Source organism: Branchiostoma floridae, chromosome 7 (assembly GCF_000003815.2).
Source record: "Branchiostoma floridae strain S238N-H82 chromosome 7, Bfl_VNyyK, whole genome shotgun sequence".
NCBI lineage: Eukaryota > Metazoa > Chordata > Leptocardii > Amphioxiformes > Branchiostomatidae > Branchiostoma > Branchiostoma floridae.
In genome coordinates, this window is record NC_049985.1 from 21,100,147 (window position 1) to 21,118,273 (window position 18,127).

An 18,127-nucleotide genomic window follows, 5' to 3' on the forward strand; every position below is an offset into this window, starting at 1 on the left:
TCATTTGTTATGCTGTCATATACCTACCTACCTACCTAGTCCCTTGACCTCTAGGTCGTTGGGGGTGGGGGTGGGGGGGTGGGGTGGGGGGGGGGAGGGGAAGGTAGCCATGAAAATGGGGAGTTGTCTCCATATATCATTCCATAAATACATAAATGTGAGTATTTCTTGCATTTGATAAAAAAAATTAAACGCCATCAAAATACTTATGTCATATATTCTTTCCAGGTCCGCATGCTTGCCGACTCAGCAGCGGAATTCACCAAGGTATTACTTCAGATAACCATCCTCCACTACCTGCTGAAAATAGCTCTAACCGTTCACGTCGCTTTAGTTAAAATGGAGCGAGAAAAGTTATTATTTCACATTTGTCCTTTTTTCAATGTTTTCATACTTTTCTCTCCATATAACTTATATTTCTATTCACTGTTGTTTTGTGTTGTACAAATGAAAGCCATTTTTAGATAATTTTAAGAAAATATAAAACAGTAAATATACATCGGCAACGTAAAGATATCGTCTCCGACCTCTTGTGAGGGTAGCTTTTTTAGGCCGCAGCAAGTAAATTTTATTGATGACATCAGCGCTCGCATTGATTTTCGCGTGATTTACAAAAAATTTTTTTAGAGATGCTCAACATGACAAGAAAGTACCAAAATGGGCAAATATGTCGTGTTGTAACCTAATTATCACACTTGTAGAAGGGAGGTAGCCATGACTGTCGTTATAGAAGTGAAACTTGTTAGATCGTTGTAAAAATGCAACCAATATGGAATCCATGAGTGTAGTTGCCATGTTGGTAAGTGATACCAGTCTACCACACTAGTGTCACCCTTACTACACTAGTTCAGGTCTTGACAACAGGAATGAATGACTTGTTGGCAATGATACTATGTTTCGTCGCTTCAATTCTTGTTTTTCTACAATGTTTATAGCGTATATTTGGAAAACGTAACCATCTTGCTTTTTTTTCAATCTGCAGAGGATGTCATGACGGATGACTTATCTTCATTTTTGCCATGATGAGAACATGATGATGGGGAGAATGAAATAGTAGATTACATTGAGTTTAAAGCTTACATACATGTATTATTAGATATAATTCAATTTGAATTTGTTTACTTCCCAGGCCATTGGTTTAGAACTTGATGCAACTGGCCTCCTTGGGAACATCCGATCCAAGAGGTAGCGTGGTATTTTTTATATGAGCTAAGGGCATGTAGATTCGATGTTTGGCAAAAATAGCTGGCTCTCGTTATAAAATATAAGCGGTCAGATATATTTAAAAACACGCCAAAATATTGCATACTATATATATATATATATATCCACTTGTTTGAAACCACAGCAAAAGCCTCATTTTCCCTCCTACCTAACATAAAAAAATCACGGCCAAAATAAATGGATTTAAAGTTTCATAAAAGTTAATGCCAATAAAGTTAAAAACTCTCTCTTCTTTGGTTTAGGCTATTAGAATTTTCAATACAAAGACGAACAGGCAACATTTACTCCTATGCTCATACAAAATGAGGTAACTGACCCATTTGCATCAATTTTTTGTCTTTTTCCAACTTTTCCTTCCTATTACAATCATCTTAAATCAGTCTTTACCTGCCTTGTATATTAAATTATAGTTAGAGTAGAAAAGATGCATACTCTGAAAGAGATAAGCTCGGTGTCACTTATTGTAATTGCACTTAAACCCATCGGATAGTGGTTCCTATCTGAAACGTCTGACCTTTTCCAAAATCATATCCAGTCGTTTGTCTGAATGAGTCATAGTATCTGCTTCTTGGCGTACCTTATTACCTGGATGTCTAAACTTCATCGTCGTGAACAGACATCGGTCATCATAATCGAATGGTGGCTCAAAATATTTTCGTATCAACTTTCAAAGCATTAATTCATTTCCACAGATGCTTGGAACATTTAAGAGCCTTGGTTTGTGATGAACATGGGTAAAAAAAAAATAAGATGACTCTCTTAACATGGGTTCCTCCCTTTATTACAGGTACTCCATGTTGGTTGAGGACGGTAAGGTGAAGCAGCTGAACGTGGAACCGGATGGAACTGGTCTCTCCTGCAGTCTGGCCGAGGGGCTGAAGCTGTAGTCTATTATGCTGCAGACGGTTTAGCTTTGTTCCAATGGGTGTAAAAGCGCCAAAGCATACAGCAGTTATTGCTTAAACCAATTTGTTGCCACTGCACTTTACCATTAGAACACAAGATGGTAAATATTTAGAAATGTATCAATTGTAGAATATAGAAGAAATTTATTAATTCTAGAACATAGAAAATTGACCATGTCCAATCAGTACTTGTATCCAGTGACTGTTTTAACGTTGAAATATTTCGTAATTTTCTCTTGGCGAGAAACTCGTAAAATACCACCCTTCTACATAATTTTCTTTCTTTATAACACTTGGCTAATGACATAAAAAAGGTGGGACAAGCAATAGTCCTATCTCCATTCTGTAACAACAAAAGAAGATAGAAATAGTGGCTTTACTTGATAATGCTGTAACAGATTCTTGATGATTGATTACCACCAAATAGTGACATACACTTTAATGGCCTTATATGACTAGCCAGAAAAAATGACATGGTTTTACTGCAACATTATTTTACTAATTTTTCTTCATGAAATGTATTCTGAGATCAGTATACAATAATAAGAGTGAAGGTAAAATCTAATTGGAAATCAGTATTCATTTCAGTTACCTACTAATGCCGTTTTTGTGTATACCAATGATGATGAAGCCATATCAAGTAGTAGATTTCCATTCAATGTTTACATTATACCCTTTTTATTCTTCTCGCAATTCTTTGTCACAGCATGGCTATTGGTCGGTGGGGGATTAGGCCATAATTGTGTGTGTGTGTGGGGGGGTAATTTCGTTGATCGATGATGTTATTGGTAAAATTGACTATTGGAGTCCAATTGCATATTGCTTGTACGTACTGTATTAATTTTACAACTAAAGAAGTTTTGCCAGTTATGCAAGACAAAACAAACCAACCGACCAACTAACCTTCGGTGGTATGATAAAGATCTTCCCAACCCAAGATTTTTTAAAGAATCCCTCCCTGTGATATTTGCTGTGAGAGTGGATAAAATTTTGAAGTCCAATATTATGTAGTTTGCACGTACTTCAAATTATGCTTTGTACAATTAATGAACTTTTAACAGTTGTGCAAGACAAAACAAACGAACCAACCTTCGGTGGTATGATTGTCCCCTTTGTCTGTCAATATGTCTCTGTTCTTTCTCATCGAATATTCACCAATCTCCTTGAAGAGGCGTCTGATGAAATTCTTTCTTGCAGTGAAATCATCTTTCCGTCCATCATATGCATATCCACCAGTTATACCTATGCATTTTTATTGTGGACAGTCCAGTATGCAAAATGTACATGCATTGCAAAGGATATTTGACTCGCAATAGAGTAAATGCTAAAACACCTCTTTTAGCAATTCAAATTACTTTCATTTATCATGAAGACTTACTCTTATATTTTAAAAAGGGTCCAACTTTACAATGTTTGAGATTGAGGGAGATCGGATAAAAACTACGTCTTTTAGCTGTTCAAACGTAATCACCAATATCATGAATATAGTTTCATTTACCAGAGAACACTCAGTTAAATAGAGAAAACGTTTTACTTTTCTATTTCTTTTCGATTGTCGGATTGACAGAAACATTCTCTGACAGGTCGAGTATATATGGATTCTTCTCTTTTTCGAAAATCCAGTTTTATTAACTAACTATACAAATTGAAAATACGCATAGTATTGAAAAAACTGTCACCTCAGATATCAAACTATGTTTATCATATTGGTCATCAAATTTGGTCGGTACGGTCACAATCTGGGGGCGAGATATATACTAGATTCGAGTATTTGGATATTGCAAGCTGAAATATTTGCTTAGTTCTTAAGATAAGCATGCAGTGTATACCAAAGTTTGATCAGAACACCTAAAAGTTTTTAGGGTCTGTATTTTTCATTGTATTCCAAAGGTTGAAATGAAAAGTAAAACTTGAATGGTTACAACATATAATATACTGTCCGCAAGATAGAAGGTACGCAATGCATAGCATTATCTGTATTGTGGGCGGAGTTACTTCTGTGAGAAGGAATTTCATCAATCTCAGACTCTGAAGGAAGATTGGTTGACATTCCGCATGAACGCAGCAAGACCTGTCAGAAAGATTGTCTCTCTTTTCGCTGGAAGAACCACCAGCATTCGGTCAGAGAAAAAGGGGTCTCTGGTTGTCTAAGAAAGGTACGTCAAACTTAAATGATGCATCCCATATCTAAATATTTTTCCATGGTGTGCACATGTGAAGCATACTGTAAATGTATTTAAGTTCGCGGTAGCGGGGAAAAGGACTTTTCGCGGTGGATTTAATTTCGCGGTAACACCAAAACTGCAGTCTAATACCATAATAGAAACATTAATCCACCGCGAACATGTCTGCATTTACAGTACCACATATGAAGCTAGATTTTTCAATGTTTGATGAAAGGTAAGCACACACACACACAAAAAAAAAACTCAGCACCTTTTTCTGGTTGCTATGTCGCCCGCTTTCATTGGAAGCGACCACAGCTGTACTTCAGATCTGTTTTTGTTCATCAGTAAATGCCGACGACGGTTTTCCCATCGTCGTTACAGTTAGTAAGGATCATTTTCGCTATCTTCAATTCAATAAAACAGACAAGGCAACTTTCTCGGGCTTTCCTGACCAACAAAGGAATTTGATTTTAATGTAAACGCAGAATGAAAAATAAACACTTCGCAGTTTAATCGACAAAAGGACGGACTTAAGACGATGAGGCCTGCGAGTGGACATTTTAGAAAACAGGGCCTTTAATTGGGTGAGATTTGCTTATTAGTCTGTGACCAGAACCTCTGGTCCACAGACTTTTAGTTTTGTCTGGTTTTCGCGCGTTCGCAGCTGTATCTATATGTTCCCATTGTCTGAATTCTATGTGGTTTGGCAGGTCCTCTGTACTGAGGCTGACGATGATGCACGTGACTTTTTTTTTGCGGCAGGTGGTTTTATTATGGATGTTATAAAAATAGCACCCCTACAATTTGTTCTTCTTGCGGTGTTTTGGTCCAGATCCTCTGCATGTGGGTCATGATGTAATCGGATATTGTCAAGCAGATGCATGGTTTTATCTGATCGTTAAAGTTATTCGCGTTCGCATCTGTATTTGCATGTTCCCGTTGTCCCATACCTACGTTGTTTGGCAGGGCCTCTGCACTGAGGTTGACGATGATGCAAGTCGTTTTTTTTTCGCCGCTGCTGGTTTTATTATGGATGTATAAAAATATCACCCCTACAATGTCTTCGTCTTGTGGTGTTTTGGTCCAGGGCCGCTTTGTTTGAGCCTCGCCATAATAAAATGCAAGCAGATGCGTGGTTTTATCGGATCGTCAAAGTAATTCCCGTTCGCATCTTTATCTGCATGTTCCCGTTGTCGCATACGTGCGTTGTTTGGCAAGTCCTTTGCAATGAGGTTGACGATGACGCACTTTTTTTTTCGCGGCTGCTGGTTATTATGGATGTATACAAAAATATTACCCCTACAATTTCTTCGTCTTGTGGTGTTTTGGTCTAGAGCCGCTTTGTGTTAGTCTTGCCATAATGAAATATTGCAAGCAGATGCGTCGTGTTTTCTTGTTTTTTTTTTCGCGGCAGCTGGTTTTATGATGGATGTATAAAAGTATCACCCCTACAATTTGTTCGTCTTTCTCGGAAAATGTTGGATTATGGTTTTAACATACACACAAGTTGACAGTTGTTCACCTTGCTCGAAATACATCTGTGACCAGCTATGACCAGCTGCAGCTGTGACCAGCTGTTCATGTTGTCAACATCTGCGACCAGCTGTTTGACAACTTCGATCTACTTTGAATATGACAGTATCACCTATTTATGATGATTTTAAGTAGCTGCGGGTCAATGCCATTTACATTTTAAGGGAACATGGTTGGTACTTTTATTATGATAATGCTGTCTTCATATATACTTGTACCTTCAGCCTCTTGTTATGGTTGTAATAATTTCAGAAATCCATGTTTGCCAAGACTAGCCTAAATAGACAAAGCTGGCCCGGGTGAACGCACTACACGGTGAAGCGTGTAAGCCATATTATAAATTATAAGATTACATCAATGTCCTGTTCCATGCTTCATACTTATTACGTCCATAACAGAAACATGTTGGTACTTGGTGCGTTTGTCAGTCTGCTTGTCGGTCTTGTAGCACTTGTAGGTGTGTCTGCTTGTGTATTAGACCATCCGGTTACTTATCGTCACAATAACTTTAGACTTTGACCACATGGTATCTGATAATCCATACTTGTTTAGGTCTTTAACATTAAGATTCACATGACACAGATACATTAAGCAACTTTAGATAAAACGATATAGATAACACCGTGAAAAAAATCATTATAGGTCATTAGCACAACGTCACACACCAAAGAAGACAAAACAAGCAACATATACCAGACTGACGTCACAGACTATGTTACCTACGGTCACTTGTTCTTTTGTTCACCCTGTTCATTAAAATTAGACGATTATTGTGACTTTCTGATTAAGAAAAATTTGAAGATTGAAATCCGACTTGTTAATTTTATGAAGCCTTGTTTATGAAGTGTATTCCTATGGACAGGTCTAAGCACGTCTGTGCTGGTAGCTCCTACACTTACTGTACAAAGCACTGGATTAAGAGCATAAACCCCGTTGACCAGTGTTATGCGAAACATAGGAATCAGCTTTAAGAAACAAATTAAGACCTTTTGTGATTGGACTGTCCCCTTCGCATGTCAAAATGTCGTTCTCTGACGAGGCGTTTGATAAATTTCATTCTCGAAGTGCAATCACTTGTCTGCTTATCATCCCCACCATCTAATGTTATTTATTGTGTCCTTTTCTCTGGGACACACCGTCAACTAATGCTCCAGTACTCAGCAGAAAGTTGCTGTACTCGCAGTAAATCTCTACAAAATCATATATTTCAGTAATTCAAGACATTTTGATTAAACACTGAGGGTTGGTTTTCTTCTTAGCTTGTGGCTTAAGCTTGAGAGAGATGCTTGAGGTTTTAGCAGTTGATAATAATTTGAAGCTTATGGGTTTAAATCCGTCACAACGTTTGTGCCATTGATATGAGCACTCACTCAGCTCAGGTTGAAATGAGTACGAAGCTTTGGTTAGGAATGTCCTATCTGGTAGAAAGTGAGGAGGACAGCCACACGTTGTGATCCATACATATCTTACCACCTCAAAATCTCAACACACTTCTTGATAAGATTTTTAAAATTCTCTCCATGTGAGAGTGGTAAAATGTTGCAGTCCAGTTTCATGCGATCTCATGTAGCTCATATGTACATACTTAAATCCCTGGTCAGTACAACTAATGATGTTTACCAGTTGTGCAAGACAAACGAACTAAGGAACGAAAGAACCAACCTTTGACAACGTCCTTGTCCTCTTTCAAGGAATATTCACCAATCTCCTTGAAGAGGCGTCTGGTACTAGAATTCAATCTTGCAGTGAAATCATCTTTCCGTACACCATTTGCATCTTTATTGCGGACAGTCCGGTAAGCAAATATATTAGCAAACTACACAAATTGAAAAAAAAAAAAAACATACAGGAATAAAAAACAAACAAAGTTCAGATATTAAATTTTGTTTATCATATTGGTGTCATATCTTGTTAGTCACAATCTGGAGGCGATATTTAGATTAGATTCGGCTATTAGCATATTGCAAGCTTAAATTCTTGCTTAGTTGTTAAAATAGACACCCAGTGTAGGCCAAAAGTTTGATCTGAATTCTTTAAAATACTTGCAGGCTTTTTCTTTTGTTCTTCCCAATTGAATGTCGACAACATATAACTTACTGTCTTCTAGACAGAAGGTACACAATGCATATCATTATCTGTATAGTGGGTGGAATCACTCCTGCAAGAAGGATTTTCATTAATCTCAGACTCTGCTGAAAGATTGGTTGACATTCCGCACGACCTCTTGAGTCAGACTTGTCAGAAAGATTGGCTCACATTCCACGCGTACTCTTCTATCAGACTTGTCAGGAAGATTGCCTTACATTCCAAACGTATTCTTCTGTCAGACTTTTCAGGAAGATTACCTTACATTTCGCACGTGCTCGTCAGCAAGACCTGTCATGAAGATTGGCTGACGTTCCGCTTGAAGAACCAGAATCAGAAGCATTCGGACAGCAAAAAGGGGGGCTGGTTGTCTGAGAAAGGTACGTGAAATTTTTATGAGTTCCCCCATATCTAAGTATTTCGCATGATGTGAAGCTGGATCAAGAACTAAATCTATATTTGTCCATCAAGAGAAATCAATCTTTATATAGAATTGTAGCTCCCTGTTTATAGAATTTTAGAGTGTTCAGATTTTCTGAACCCTACACCCTACATGAAATCCGAGTGAAAATAAGCTGGTTATACTTTTCATCATGATATTGGCGGCCATCTTGGATTTTGAGCAATTATGTCATCTCATAAGCATGATTTATGAATATATAAAAATGTTCAACGAAGATTTGTTAGACATTAAAGATATATGAAAAGAACTTAAGTTTAGCAAGAAAATCTTAAAATCCCATTGCTTAAACCAAAATTAGTTATTTTTGTAAAATTTGCCTTTCAGAAACCCGTTGCCATGGCAACACGAAAAATCATAAACTTACTCTATTTTTTTTAAATTGCTACCAACATTATTTCAGGAAAAGTAACCAAGTTTGGTTGTTCTAGCACAAGCCGTTCAGGAGCTTCACGACATCAAAGTTGCCGCAGGCACCCACCCGAGAACCACCGCCCCCCCTCCCCCAGTCTGGATTGGGTTAAGACTCTTTTGGAAGATTGGCTCGAATTTCGCTTGGAAAACTAGACATATTGACAAAATAGAAAAAGGAGGTTCTTGTTGTCTAAGAAAGAGACGGAAAAGATTTTTGATTAGTAACAAAAATGGAGTCCAAGTATCTTTTTTTGCATAATGAAAAGCTAGATAACGACAAAAGATATAGCAAACAGTGCAGCACTGTATAAGACACAGTGAACTAGCGTCTTAACTGACACCAGTACCATCACGAGACCCCAAGGGAACAAAATATAATTAAATGATAGCAACAAGATAGTTACAACGGAAACAAGGGCGTTTTGCTTGGAAATACTTCATATTGGTTTTATCGTAGCTAGGTTGCTTGGGATTGTATAAGCAAATTAAGACTTGCTGTACATCACTCTAGACTAAGGGGATTAAAATGGTTAAGGGCAATATTATTTGGCACAATGACAACTGCTGTCATTTAAAATAGCTGTATGGTAGAAATGGTATGTCATCCCCTATCCTTGAGCTATTTTGCTACCATGTTCGTTGTAATGCCATTTCACTCTTATGCTAATTCAAATGTATGAAAACGAGACACTAGTTTAAGCGCAGTATGTCTCCTTTTTCTAGAGTGAAAAATGACCTACAAGATGAAGGGGCTCCTGGTTTTACTGCTCATCGTCCTGAAGAAAGCTGGTCCAACCTCAGGGCTGTAGCAGCAGCTGTTCTAAGACTTGTAGTTGCTTTGGTGAAGGTCTCAGCAGTGTGCCTAAAGATTTACCCCACACACATCACTAGTCTTGACTTACAGGACAAATCACATTACAAACATTAGCCTGTCTGATTTATCGATGTACAGGCGGTGATCACAAATAAATTTGTCACACAATCTGATAGGCTACATCTATCCTGGGTCATTTCAATTTGCCGGTTCCAGATTGTATCTTCTTTATGGAAACAAATTGACTGGTGGGTGTTTTGAATCAGCTGGAATCTAGCTCAGCTTCAAGACTTAGACCTGCACAAAAACGAAATAACTAGCATTAAGGCCAAATCCCATTCTTGAATCTAGCAAAGTTCGAAGATTTGGATCTGTCGTACAACAAGATAACTAACATCCAGCCTGGTGCATTCCTTAACCTACTCAGCCTGAAAAGGCTTAATCTAGAGTCTAATGATATCACTGACATTTCTCCTGGCGTACTTTCCAATCTCCCCCGACTGAAAAGTCTTTCTCTAAACAACAACAATATAACTATTATTCAAGACAGTGCATTTTCAAATGCATCCAAGCTCGAGTACTTGCAACTGTCTTTTAACCCGATATCATACATTAACCCTGGTGTATTATCAAGATTACTTCAGTTAAAAGATTTGGAAATGCACAACAACAAAATAACTTCCATTCAGACTAGAACATTTGCAAAACTACCTCATCTCCAATATCTGAATCTAAAATACAACGAAATAACAAACATCACGCAAGGTGCATTCTACAACCTACCAAAGCTTTTGCTATTGGGTTTGGAATTCAACAATATAAGATACATTCAGTCTGGGGTATTTCTAAACCTAACCCAGCTCAAAATGCTCTTTCTAAATTCCAACAAGATCACTACTATTCAGGTTGGTGCATTCTCAGACTTGTTCCAGCTCGAGGAATTTGACCTGTCCTCAAACGAGATAGCATACATTCCACTTGGTACATTCCGAAATCTACCCTTGCTGAAATACTTGTCCCTGTCCTCCAACAAGATAACAAATATTCAATCGGTTGTATTTTCAAACCTTACCCATCTCGATACACTGTCCCTGAGTAATAATAATATACAGGTATTGTCCGGATATGATGAGCTGTCATTGATCTCCAATGTAGCTCTTCACAACAACTCCTGGCAGTGTGACTGTAGAATGGCACCCTTTAGGCAAAAGATGACTGGGTCTGCTTCATTTCAGAACCAAATCACATGTGAGGGGCCCAGTCATTATCTTGGACAAAAAATTCAGGATATAGAACCAAAAGACCTTATCTGTGTCAAACCAAGAATTTTGAATTTTATGGTAATCGAGAACAAGACATTTATACAAGGTGAGACAGTTCGTTTGGTGTGTGAAGTTTCGGGCCTTCTGACACCAGACATAACAGTCACCCTCCCAGATGGACTGAATGTAACTGTTGAATCAGTTGGGAGAGTGACAGTGGAGTTAAACGGGACCATCACGATTCAAAATGTTGTTACGTCAGATGATGGTCTGTATGTTTGTACTGCAGCAAATCATGTAAGCTCTACATTCGCAACGTTTAGTATCCTAGTGGAACCGCCAATTAGCCCTTCTTTTCCCACTGGCAATATAAAAAATAATGGTGACTCGACACTCGAGAACACCATGTCTGTGGGTACTATGATAGTTGTTGGAGTCGGTATATTTAATGGAGCAGTGATAGCTTGTAGAACTATTACTTTTATGGTTAGGCGTAGAAGAAAAAACAAAAGGCCTCATGACAACAATATCAACACAGGTACTGATGTAATAGTACCCAGGGGTTACAATGAAACAGCATCTGCTGATTCTGTGACTGGTGACCATATTGGCGTATATGAGAATGAGAATGAGGTAGCAATGTTTGCTGATTCGTCAGGCATCAATGCGTATGAGAATGATGATGATGTAGCAATGTCTGCCGATTCTCTAGGTTTGTCAGCGGTCAATGTATATGAGAATAATGATGAGGTAGTCATGTCTGCTGATTCTGTATGTCATGAACACACTAATGCATATGAGAATGATGATGAGCAAGACATTAATACTTATGAGAATGATGATGAGGTAGCAATGCATCCTACTTCTGAAACTCAGAAAGACAATAACATGTATGAAAATGATGAACAAGTTACAATGTCTGCTGGATCAGGAGCTAGGGAGGACAAAATCGTCTATGAGAATGATAAAGAGACATTTTCTGCTGATTCTGAAAATCTGAAGGACAACAACATGTCTAAAGGGGATGATAAAGCATTAGCGGTAGCTGTTGATTCTAAACGAGGACAGGATTCTAATGTTTATGAGAATTTTAACGCAATACTCAATGATTCTGGAGATGGGGACGACATTTCTGAGTGTAGAAGTGGCAATGCACAAACTGTATCTACTGATTGTCTGCCAATCTATGGCGATGGAGTTTCAAAAGAAGGGTGCATTGCTTCTCAGATAATCTATAGTAGTGAGAGTAAAGTATTAGCTGCTCCTAGGTCCACCCATGGAAACGAGGAGGCAATGTCTGCTGCTTCTCAGCCCATCTATGAGAACGAGAATAAGAAGCCAATGACTGCTGCTTCTCAGTCCATCTATGGGAATGAGAATGAGGAGGCAATGTCTGCTGCTTCTCAGTCCATATATGGGCACGAGAACGAGGAGGCAGTAACTCCTGCATCTCAGCCCATCTATGATATTGAGAATGACAAAGCAATTAAAAGTGCCGACCTCTATGGCGCCAAAACAAATTCAAGAGGTGGGGAATGAAAAACAAGGCTTATTTTCAAAAGTAATATTAGTCAGAAAGATGATAATATCAATGATCATTAACCTAACAAACTAACTGACTAATAATGTATCAAACATCTAATAGATCTTTTATGCAATGAAATTGTCACTTCTTAAACATACAGTGTTTTCGCGTAAATCGGATAGCAAAGATGTCCCAGGTTTAGTGCAGAGCAGAGTATCATTCCATATGGCAAAGTGGACAAGATTTACATTTTCAAAATAACTTATAGTTGTGAATAATTTTTGACACCGTATTGCAATTACGGATGGTGATGATAATTACAATTACAGCAATCGCATTCTAACTATCTATGTTTATATGTATATACTTTATCTTTTGTGCCACATTGGAAGGCTGCGACACTTAATTTGTAATTTATTGTCAATTAGTCTAAGAATTGACACGAGAAAGGTGACTAAAACGTTGTTTAAAAACATGTTTTGTGTGTACAAAGAATCTTGTCAACTTTCCGGTATTGGACCGGCTACGAAGTGATCGCATACACGTATGTTAATTAAGACAAAGTAGACAAATTGAACAGGATTAGGTTAATTGCTGTGTAAACTGGAATTGTAACTGAGTGTAATCAGTATCTAAAGGCAGTGTTGTAAAAATTTCTGAAATAAGTAATAAAGTTAGTTGTGTTATGTTGTTTACATATTATACTCTTTATTCTCAGAGACACTCTCCATTAAATAAGGACTTCCTTACTGTTGGATATATATAAAACTTCTTAAGACGTTTCAAACAGCATCCACTGTCTTTCTGCTGTGATGGAAAACAAAAGTCTACAGAACTCGCGGAACAAAGAATACATATTGTTCTAAAAACAGGTAACGACCTTTTTTTCTAAGATTTTCTAAGTAAACAACACAGGTAAATATTAAATTGTTCTAATTAGTGTTCCAAATAAGCAAACAAAGTACTTTAAATTGTAGTAAGGATTCATTTGATCAATGTCGTTTATGAGAACAAATAATTTTAATACCAGTAAAGAACTAGAGTTCCGCGAACACATCCGTTTGCCAAATAATCATGCCTTTATTCAAGACGTTAAGGTCTTATTTATGTATTACTAAAGAGTAAATACCCCAATAGCAAAGGACTGCATGAACATGTGTTACTCACAAACCCATAAACGCTACCAAAAACATAAACTTCTTTTCCTCAGTTACATATGAGACAAGTTTGAAAGTCCTATCATGTAATGCAGTGTATTTGTAAACTTTTATCATTAATTGTGTAAATTTGCTGTTAATTTGCATAATAAGCATTCCACTATGTAAGTCTTCACATAGGGTATCTACTTACCAAAAATCACGACGATCCGTCAACATTTTCATGTTTTCTCATTAATTATGTAAATGGGGTTGTCATTTGCATAATCAATACGTATTGGGCATTCTCTTTCTCAGCTTCATATGTGACAAGTTTGAAAGTCCTATCATGAAATGAAGTGGATTTATAGATTTTCCTCATAAATTATGCAAATTAGCTGCTGATTTGCATAATTTGTATTGTATTATGTACATTGTTACTTGGGCTATCTACATACCAAAAATCATGACGATCCGTCAACACGTTCTCGAGTTATTCTCGTCCAAAGTTTGAAAGGAAATCGGCCACTGCAGTTCCAAAAAAGCCGCTAGGGGATCCAAACTTACAGCACTTACCCTCTATCCCAAGGGCTATCTACCACTCAAAAATCACAACCAAAGCATGTTCAGAACGGGAGATTGAAGTTTTGCTGTAATACCTTAGGAAGCCATTAGGCGGCCCATTATTGAACTTGACCTTCGTTTTCCTGACCCCTACCAAATATTAATAGGATCCATTTAAGGTTTCTCGAGTTATGCATTCCACAAACAAACGGACGCACACACTCGGACCGCTACCATCCTGACGAAAAATGCTACGCCAACCATTTTCGAACACGACATTCCTTTCCGCAACCGCTACTTTAATACCAAATATCATGAAAATCCATATACAGCTTTTTGAGTTATATTTTGTTGGCATGGTTTTATGAAATTTCCTCATTAATTATGCAAGTTAGCTGTTGATTTGCATAACTAGTATTACATTATGTAAATCATTACTCATTCTATCTACATACCATCTACATGATGATCCGTCAACACGTTCTCGAGTTATCCTCGTCAGATTGACAGGCAATCGGTGCCTGCAGTAAAAAAAAGCCGCTAGGGGGTCCAAACTCACAGCGCTTACTCTCTGCCCCAAGGGCTATTTACCACTCAAAAATCATGACCACAGCATGTCCAGAACACGAGATGTCAAAATTAAAAGTTTTGCTGCATTACTTTAGGGACCCGCTAGGGGGCCCATTATCAAACTTGACCTCTGTTTTTCTGACTCCTACCCACCTATCAAATATTATCAGGATCCATTCAAGGATTCTCGAGTTATGCTGTTTACAAGAGCGCACACATTTGGCCCGCTACCGTCCTGACGAAAAGGCTACGCCATCCATTTTCGAACTCGACATTCCTTTCCACAACCGCTACTCAAATACCAAATATCATTAAAATCCATACACAGCTTGCTTGCCAAGTTATATGCTGTTGACTACATATAGGACACAACACAAATACTTTCTGCCTGTCGTCCGGGCTTCAACGGGTAGGGTAGGATGGTTGCTTTGCTTTTGAGATCTGGCTTTTCTAACACCTGTAACCCTTAAACGACTTATTTTATGGCCACCAAGTTTTGACACTCGCAGCAGATCACATATTTCAGCAATTAAAGACATGTTGATTAGACACTCGGGGTTGATTTGCTATCTAGCGTGTGACCAAATCTCACTTATTGATAAGATTTAAGTGTCTCTCCCTGTGAAAGTGGATAAAATGTTGCAGTCCAGTGTCAAATTTTATATAGCTTTTACGAACGTACATTAAAGCCTGCCTTGTACAACTAATGACGCTTTGACAGTTGTGCAGGAATAACAAACGAACGAACGAACCAACCTCTGGTGACATGATTGTCTCCTTTGTATGTCAATAGGTCTCGTTTTTTTCTCAATTAACATTCGGCAATCTCATTGAAGAGGCGTCTGATGAAATTCTTTCTTGCTCATTGAAGAGGCGTCTGATGAAATTCTTTCTTGCAGTGAAATCATCTTTCCGTGCATTTTTCAAATTGTGTATAGTCTGGTATTCCAAAGTATATTTTATTTGCAATAGAGATAATACTAAAACATATTCTAACAATTCAAAGTCCTTTTAGTTAGAATTGAGAGTTACCCATACAAAGATGCCAAACCATACAATTATTGTAATTGCTGGAAAGCCGTTCAAAACTTAAGTTTGATTTGCTTTTCGATTGACCAAAACATTCTCTGGCAGGTCGAGGAAACAGACAAGATTATTTCCTTCTCAGTGTATCCAGTTTTCTTTGACAAACTGTGCCAATCAAAAATACATGCCGGAATTAAAAAAAAAATACTTTCCTTAGATATTTAACTACATTTATCATAATGGTCATCTTGTTTGGCGAGTCGACGTCGAAACCTTGAAACGAGATATGTAATAGAGTCAAGTATTTGGATATTTGTTTACTTGTAAATCAGCATGCAATGGATGATCGGAACACTTTATACCACTTGATGTCTTTATGTTTTTTTTGCCCAAAAATCGAATGGTAAGAACATGTAACGTACTGTCCGCTAGATAGAAGATACGCAATGTATATCATTATCTGTATAGTGGGCGGAATCACTACTGCGAGAAGGAATTTCATTAATCTCAGACAGCCTCTGCGGGAAGATTGGCTCACATTCCGCACGATCTCTTCAGTCGGACTCTGCAGGAAGATTACTCACATTTCTATCGAAGACCCACAAGCGTTCAGACTCTGGTTGTCTGAGAAAGGTACGTGAAACTTTTATTATCTCTCTCATCATCTTAGTATGCAACTATGCGTCATTTGAAGCTAGATCAAGAGCTAAATCTAAATGAAACAATTGACCGTAGGTAACATACTCTGTGGCATAGTTATGGTTTATGTCGGTTGTGTTGCTTTATGTGGTGTGTAACATGGTGTTTATGTCTCACACAGAACTCATCACATCGACTTATACCAAAAACGTGCTTAAAAGCTCACCCAAAAATTACTGCCAAATGTAAAAGACAACGTCCTCGACTGAATAAAATAGAAAAGGCAACTTTCTCGACCTTTCCTGACCACACATGTTATTAGATTGGAATACAAAAGCATACAATAAAAAAAAAACACGTTTTACTCGTGAGAAAATACAGAAAGAATTTCAGCAATATCTTCAGTCAGACTCTTCAGGAAGATTGGTTCACATTCCGCTCGAAGAACTATACAGACATATTGACAGAGAAAAAGGAGGTTCTAGTTGTCTAAGAAATAGACGAAGAAGTTCCATGATTTTTAAGGAAATGGAGTCCGAATCTTTTTTTATCATGAAAATAGATATAAAAAGATATTGCGCTGTATAAGACAAATTGGGCGGATTTTCTTTACTGACACCAGTGCCACAAGACCCTGACAGAATACAATGTGATGAAATGTCCAGGTTACACATTCCATACAAGATAGGCCCAACGGATCCGGAGATAAGGGCGAGGTCACCGGTTGGTAAAGATACGAGGTAACTGCGTAGTCAAGAATAAATTATAACGGAAAAAAAGTGTTACCAAACACAGATTTTAAAATGGAGATTCCAGTGGTGTCAAAGTCAACTTTTGTCTTAGAATTAATTCATAATGATTCTTTTGTAGGTTGCTTGGAATAATGTAGTCACTTGCTGTAAATCATGATATATATTACTCGAGACTGATGTAATTACAAAGCTGAATGGCATTGATATTGGGCACAATGCTGGCCACTGTCATTGAAAATAGTTCTTAAATCCAAACCAGGAACATAGAAAGTCTGACCAAATGTCTGAACAAATGATCCAGTTAAGTTCTAAAGAAAGCAAAAATTTAAAACGCAGGAACGAACGACACCTGTTCCGCCATACCCTCCAGTGTGGAGAATCCAAATAAATAAATAAATAAATAAATAAACGAAAAAAAATTGATTCCACGTCTAATCTGGGGAAAAACAATACATAGCTTGAACGGTCGGTAGAATGTCCAAGGCTAGAAACAATATCTTTCATTGTCTCTTCAGGAAAAATTGACATTCCGTTCTCCTCAAAATCTGGACAACAGGACAGTCATCACCAAAGTGTCTGTATCTGTATCTTTATCTGCATCTATATAGCCGGTATAACCGCCGTTCGGCGTAACACACCAGCTTCGCAAAGTTGTGGGCATATGATTTTCTAATGAAAAGATTAAAGGCTTCTGCGCATTATGATAAGCTAGATTTTTTTAGGGTTTTAGTTTACAAATGATATACATTTTTGTAGAATTGTAGCTTTTTGTCATTGAGTTTATTGAGTTTATTGTGATACCCTTTAGCTCATTGAGCTAATCTTCCAGGGCTCGTTAAAAAACACACACAGTATATACAAGTAGATAGACAGATATCATACACTCAAAACAGATACAAATACATACATAGAGTCTAGAAGTCATGTGGTCAGAGGATTATAAACAATAAAACCATTATGATCCGTAGAAATTGTCCATCATCTTCTTTAACAATCTTGTATCAGAGACAATCTTGAAATCTCTGGGTAGCACATTCAACAGTTTGACTG

At 37.6% G+C, this 18,127-nt stretch overlaps 2 protein-coding genes across 2 annotated transcripts; both read left to right on the forward strand.

Moving 5' to 3' along the window:
• Window positions 1–228: 228 nt before the first annotated feature.
• Window positions 229–2,806, forward strand: LOC118420275 (peroxiredoxin-5, mitochondrial-like; the record flags this gene model as incomplete). Its single annotated transcript, XM_035827004.1, is given in 3 exon segments — window positions 229–267; window positions 1,130–1,185; window positions 2,012–2,806. Coding segments are annotated over 3 exon segments (195 nt in total), but the record flags the coding sequence as incomplete, so codon positions are not given.
• Window positions 2,807–9,520: 6,714 nt separating this feature from the next.
• Window positions 9,521–11,166, forward strand: LOC118420161 (leucine-rich repeat-containing protein 15-like). The gene is made up of 3 exons (XM_035826872.1): window positions 9,521–9,578; window positions 9,955–10,715; window positions 11,155–11,166. The coding sequence occupies exons 1-3, from the start codon at window positions 9,521–9,523 to the stop codon at window positions 11,164–11,166; spliced, it is 831 nt and encodes a 276-aa protein (XP_035682765.1).
• The last annotated feature ends 6,961 nt before the right edge of the window (window positions 11,167–18,127 follow it).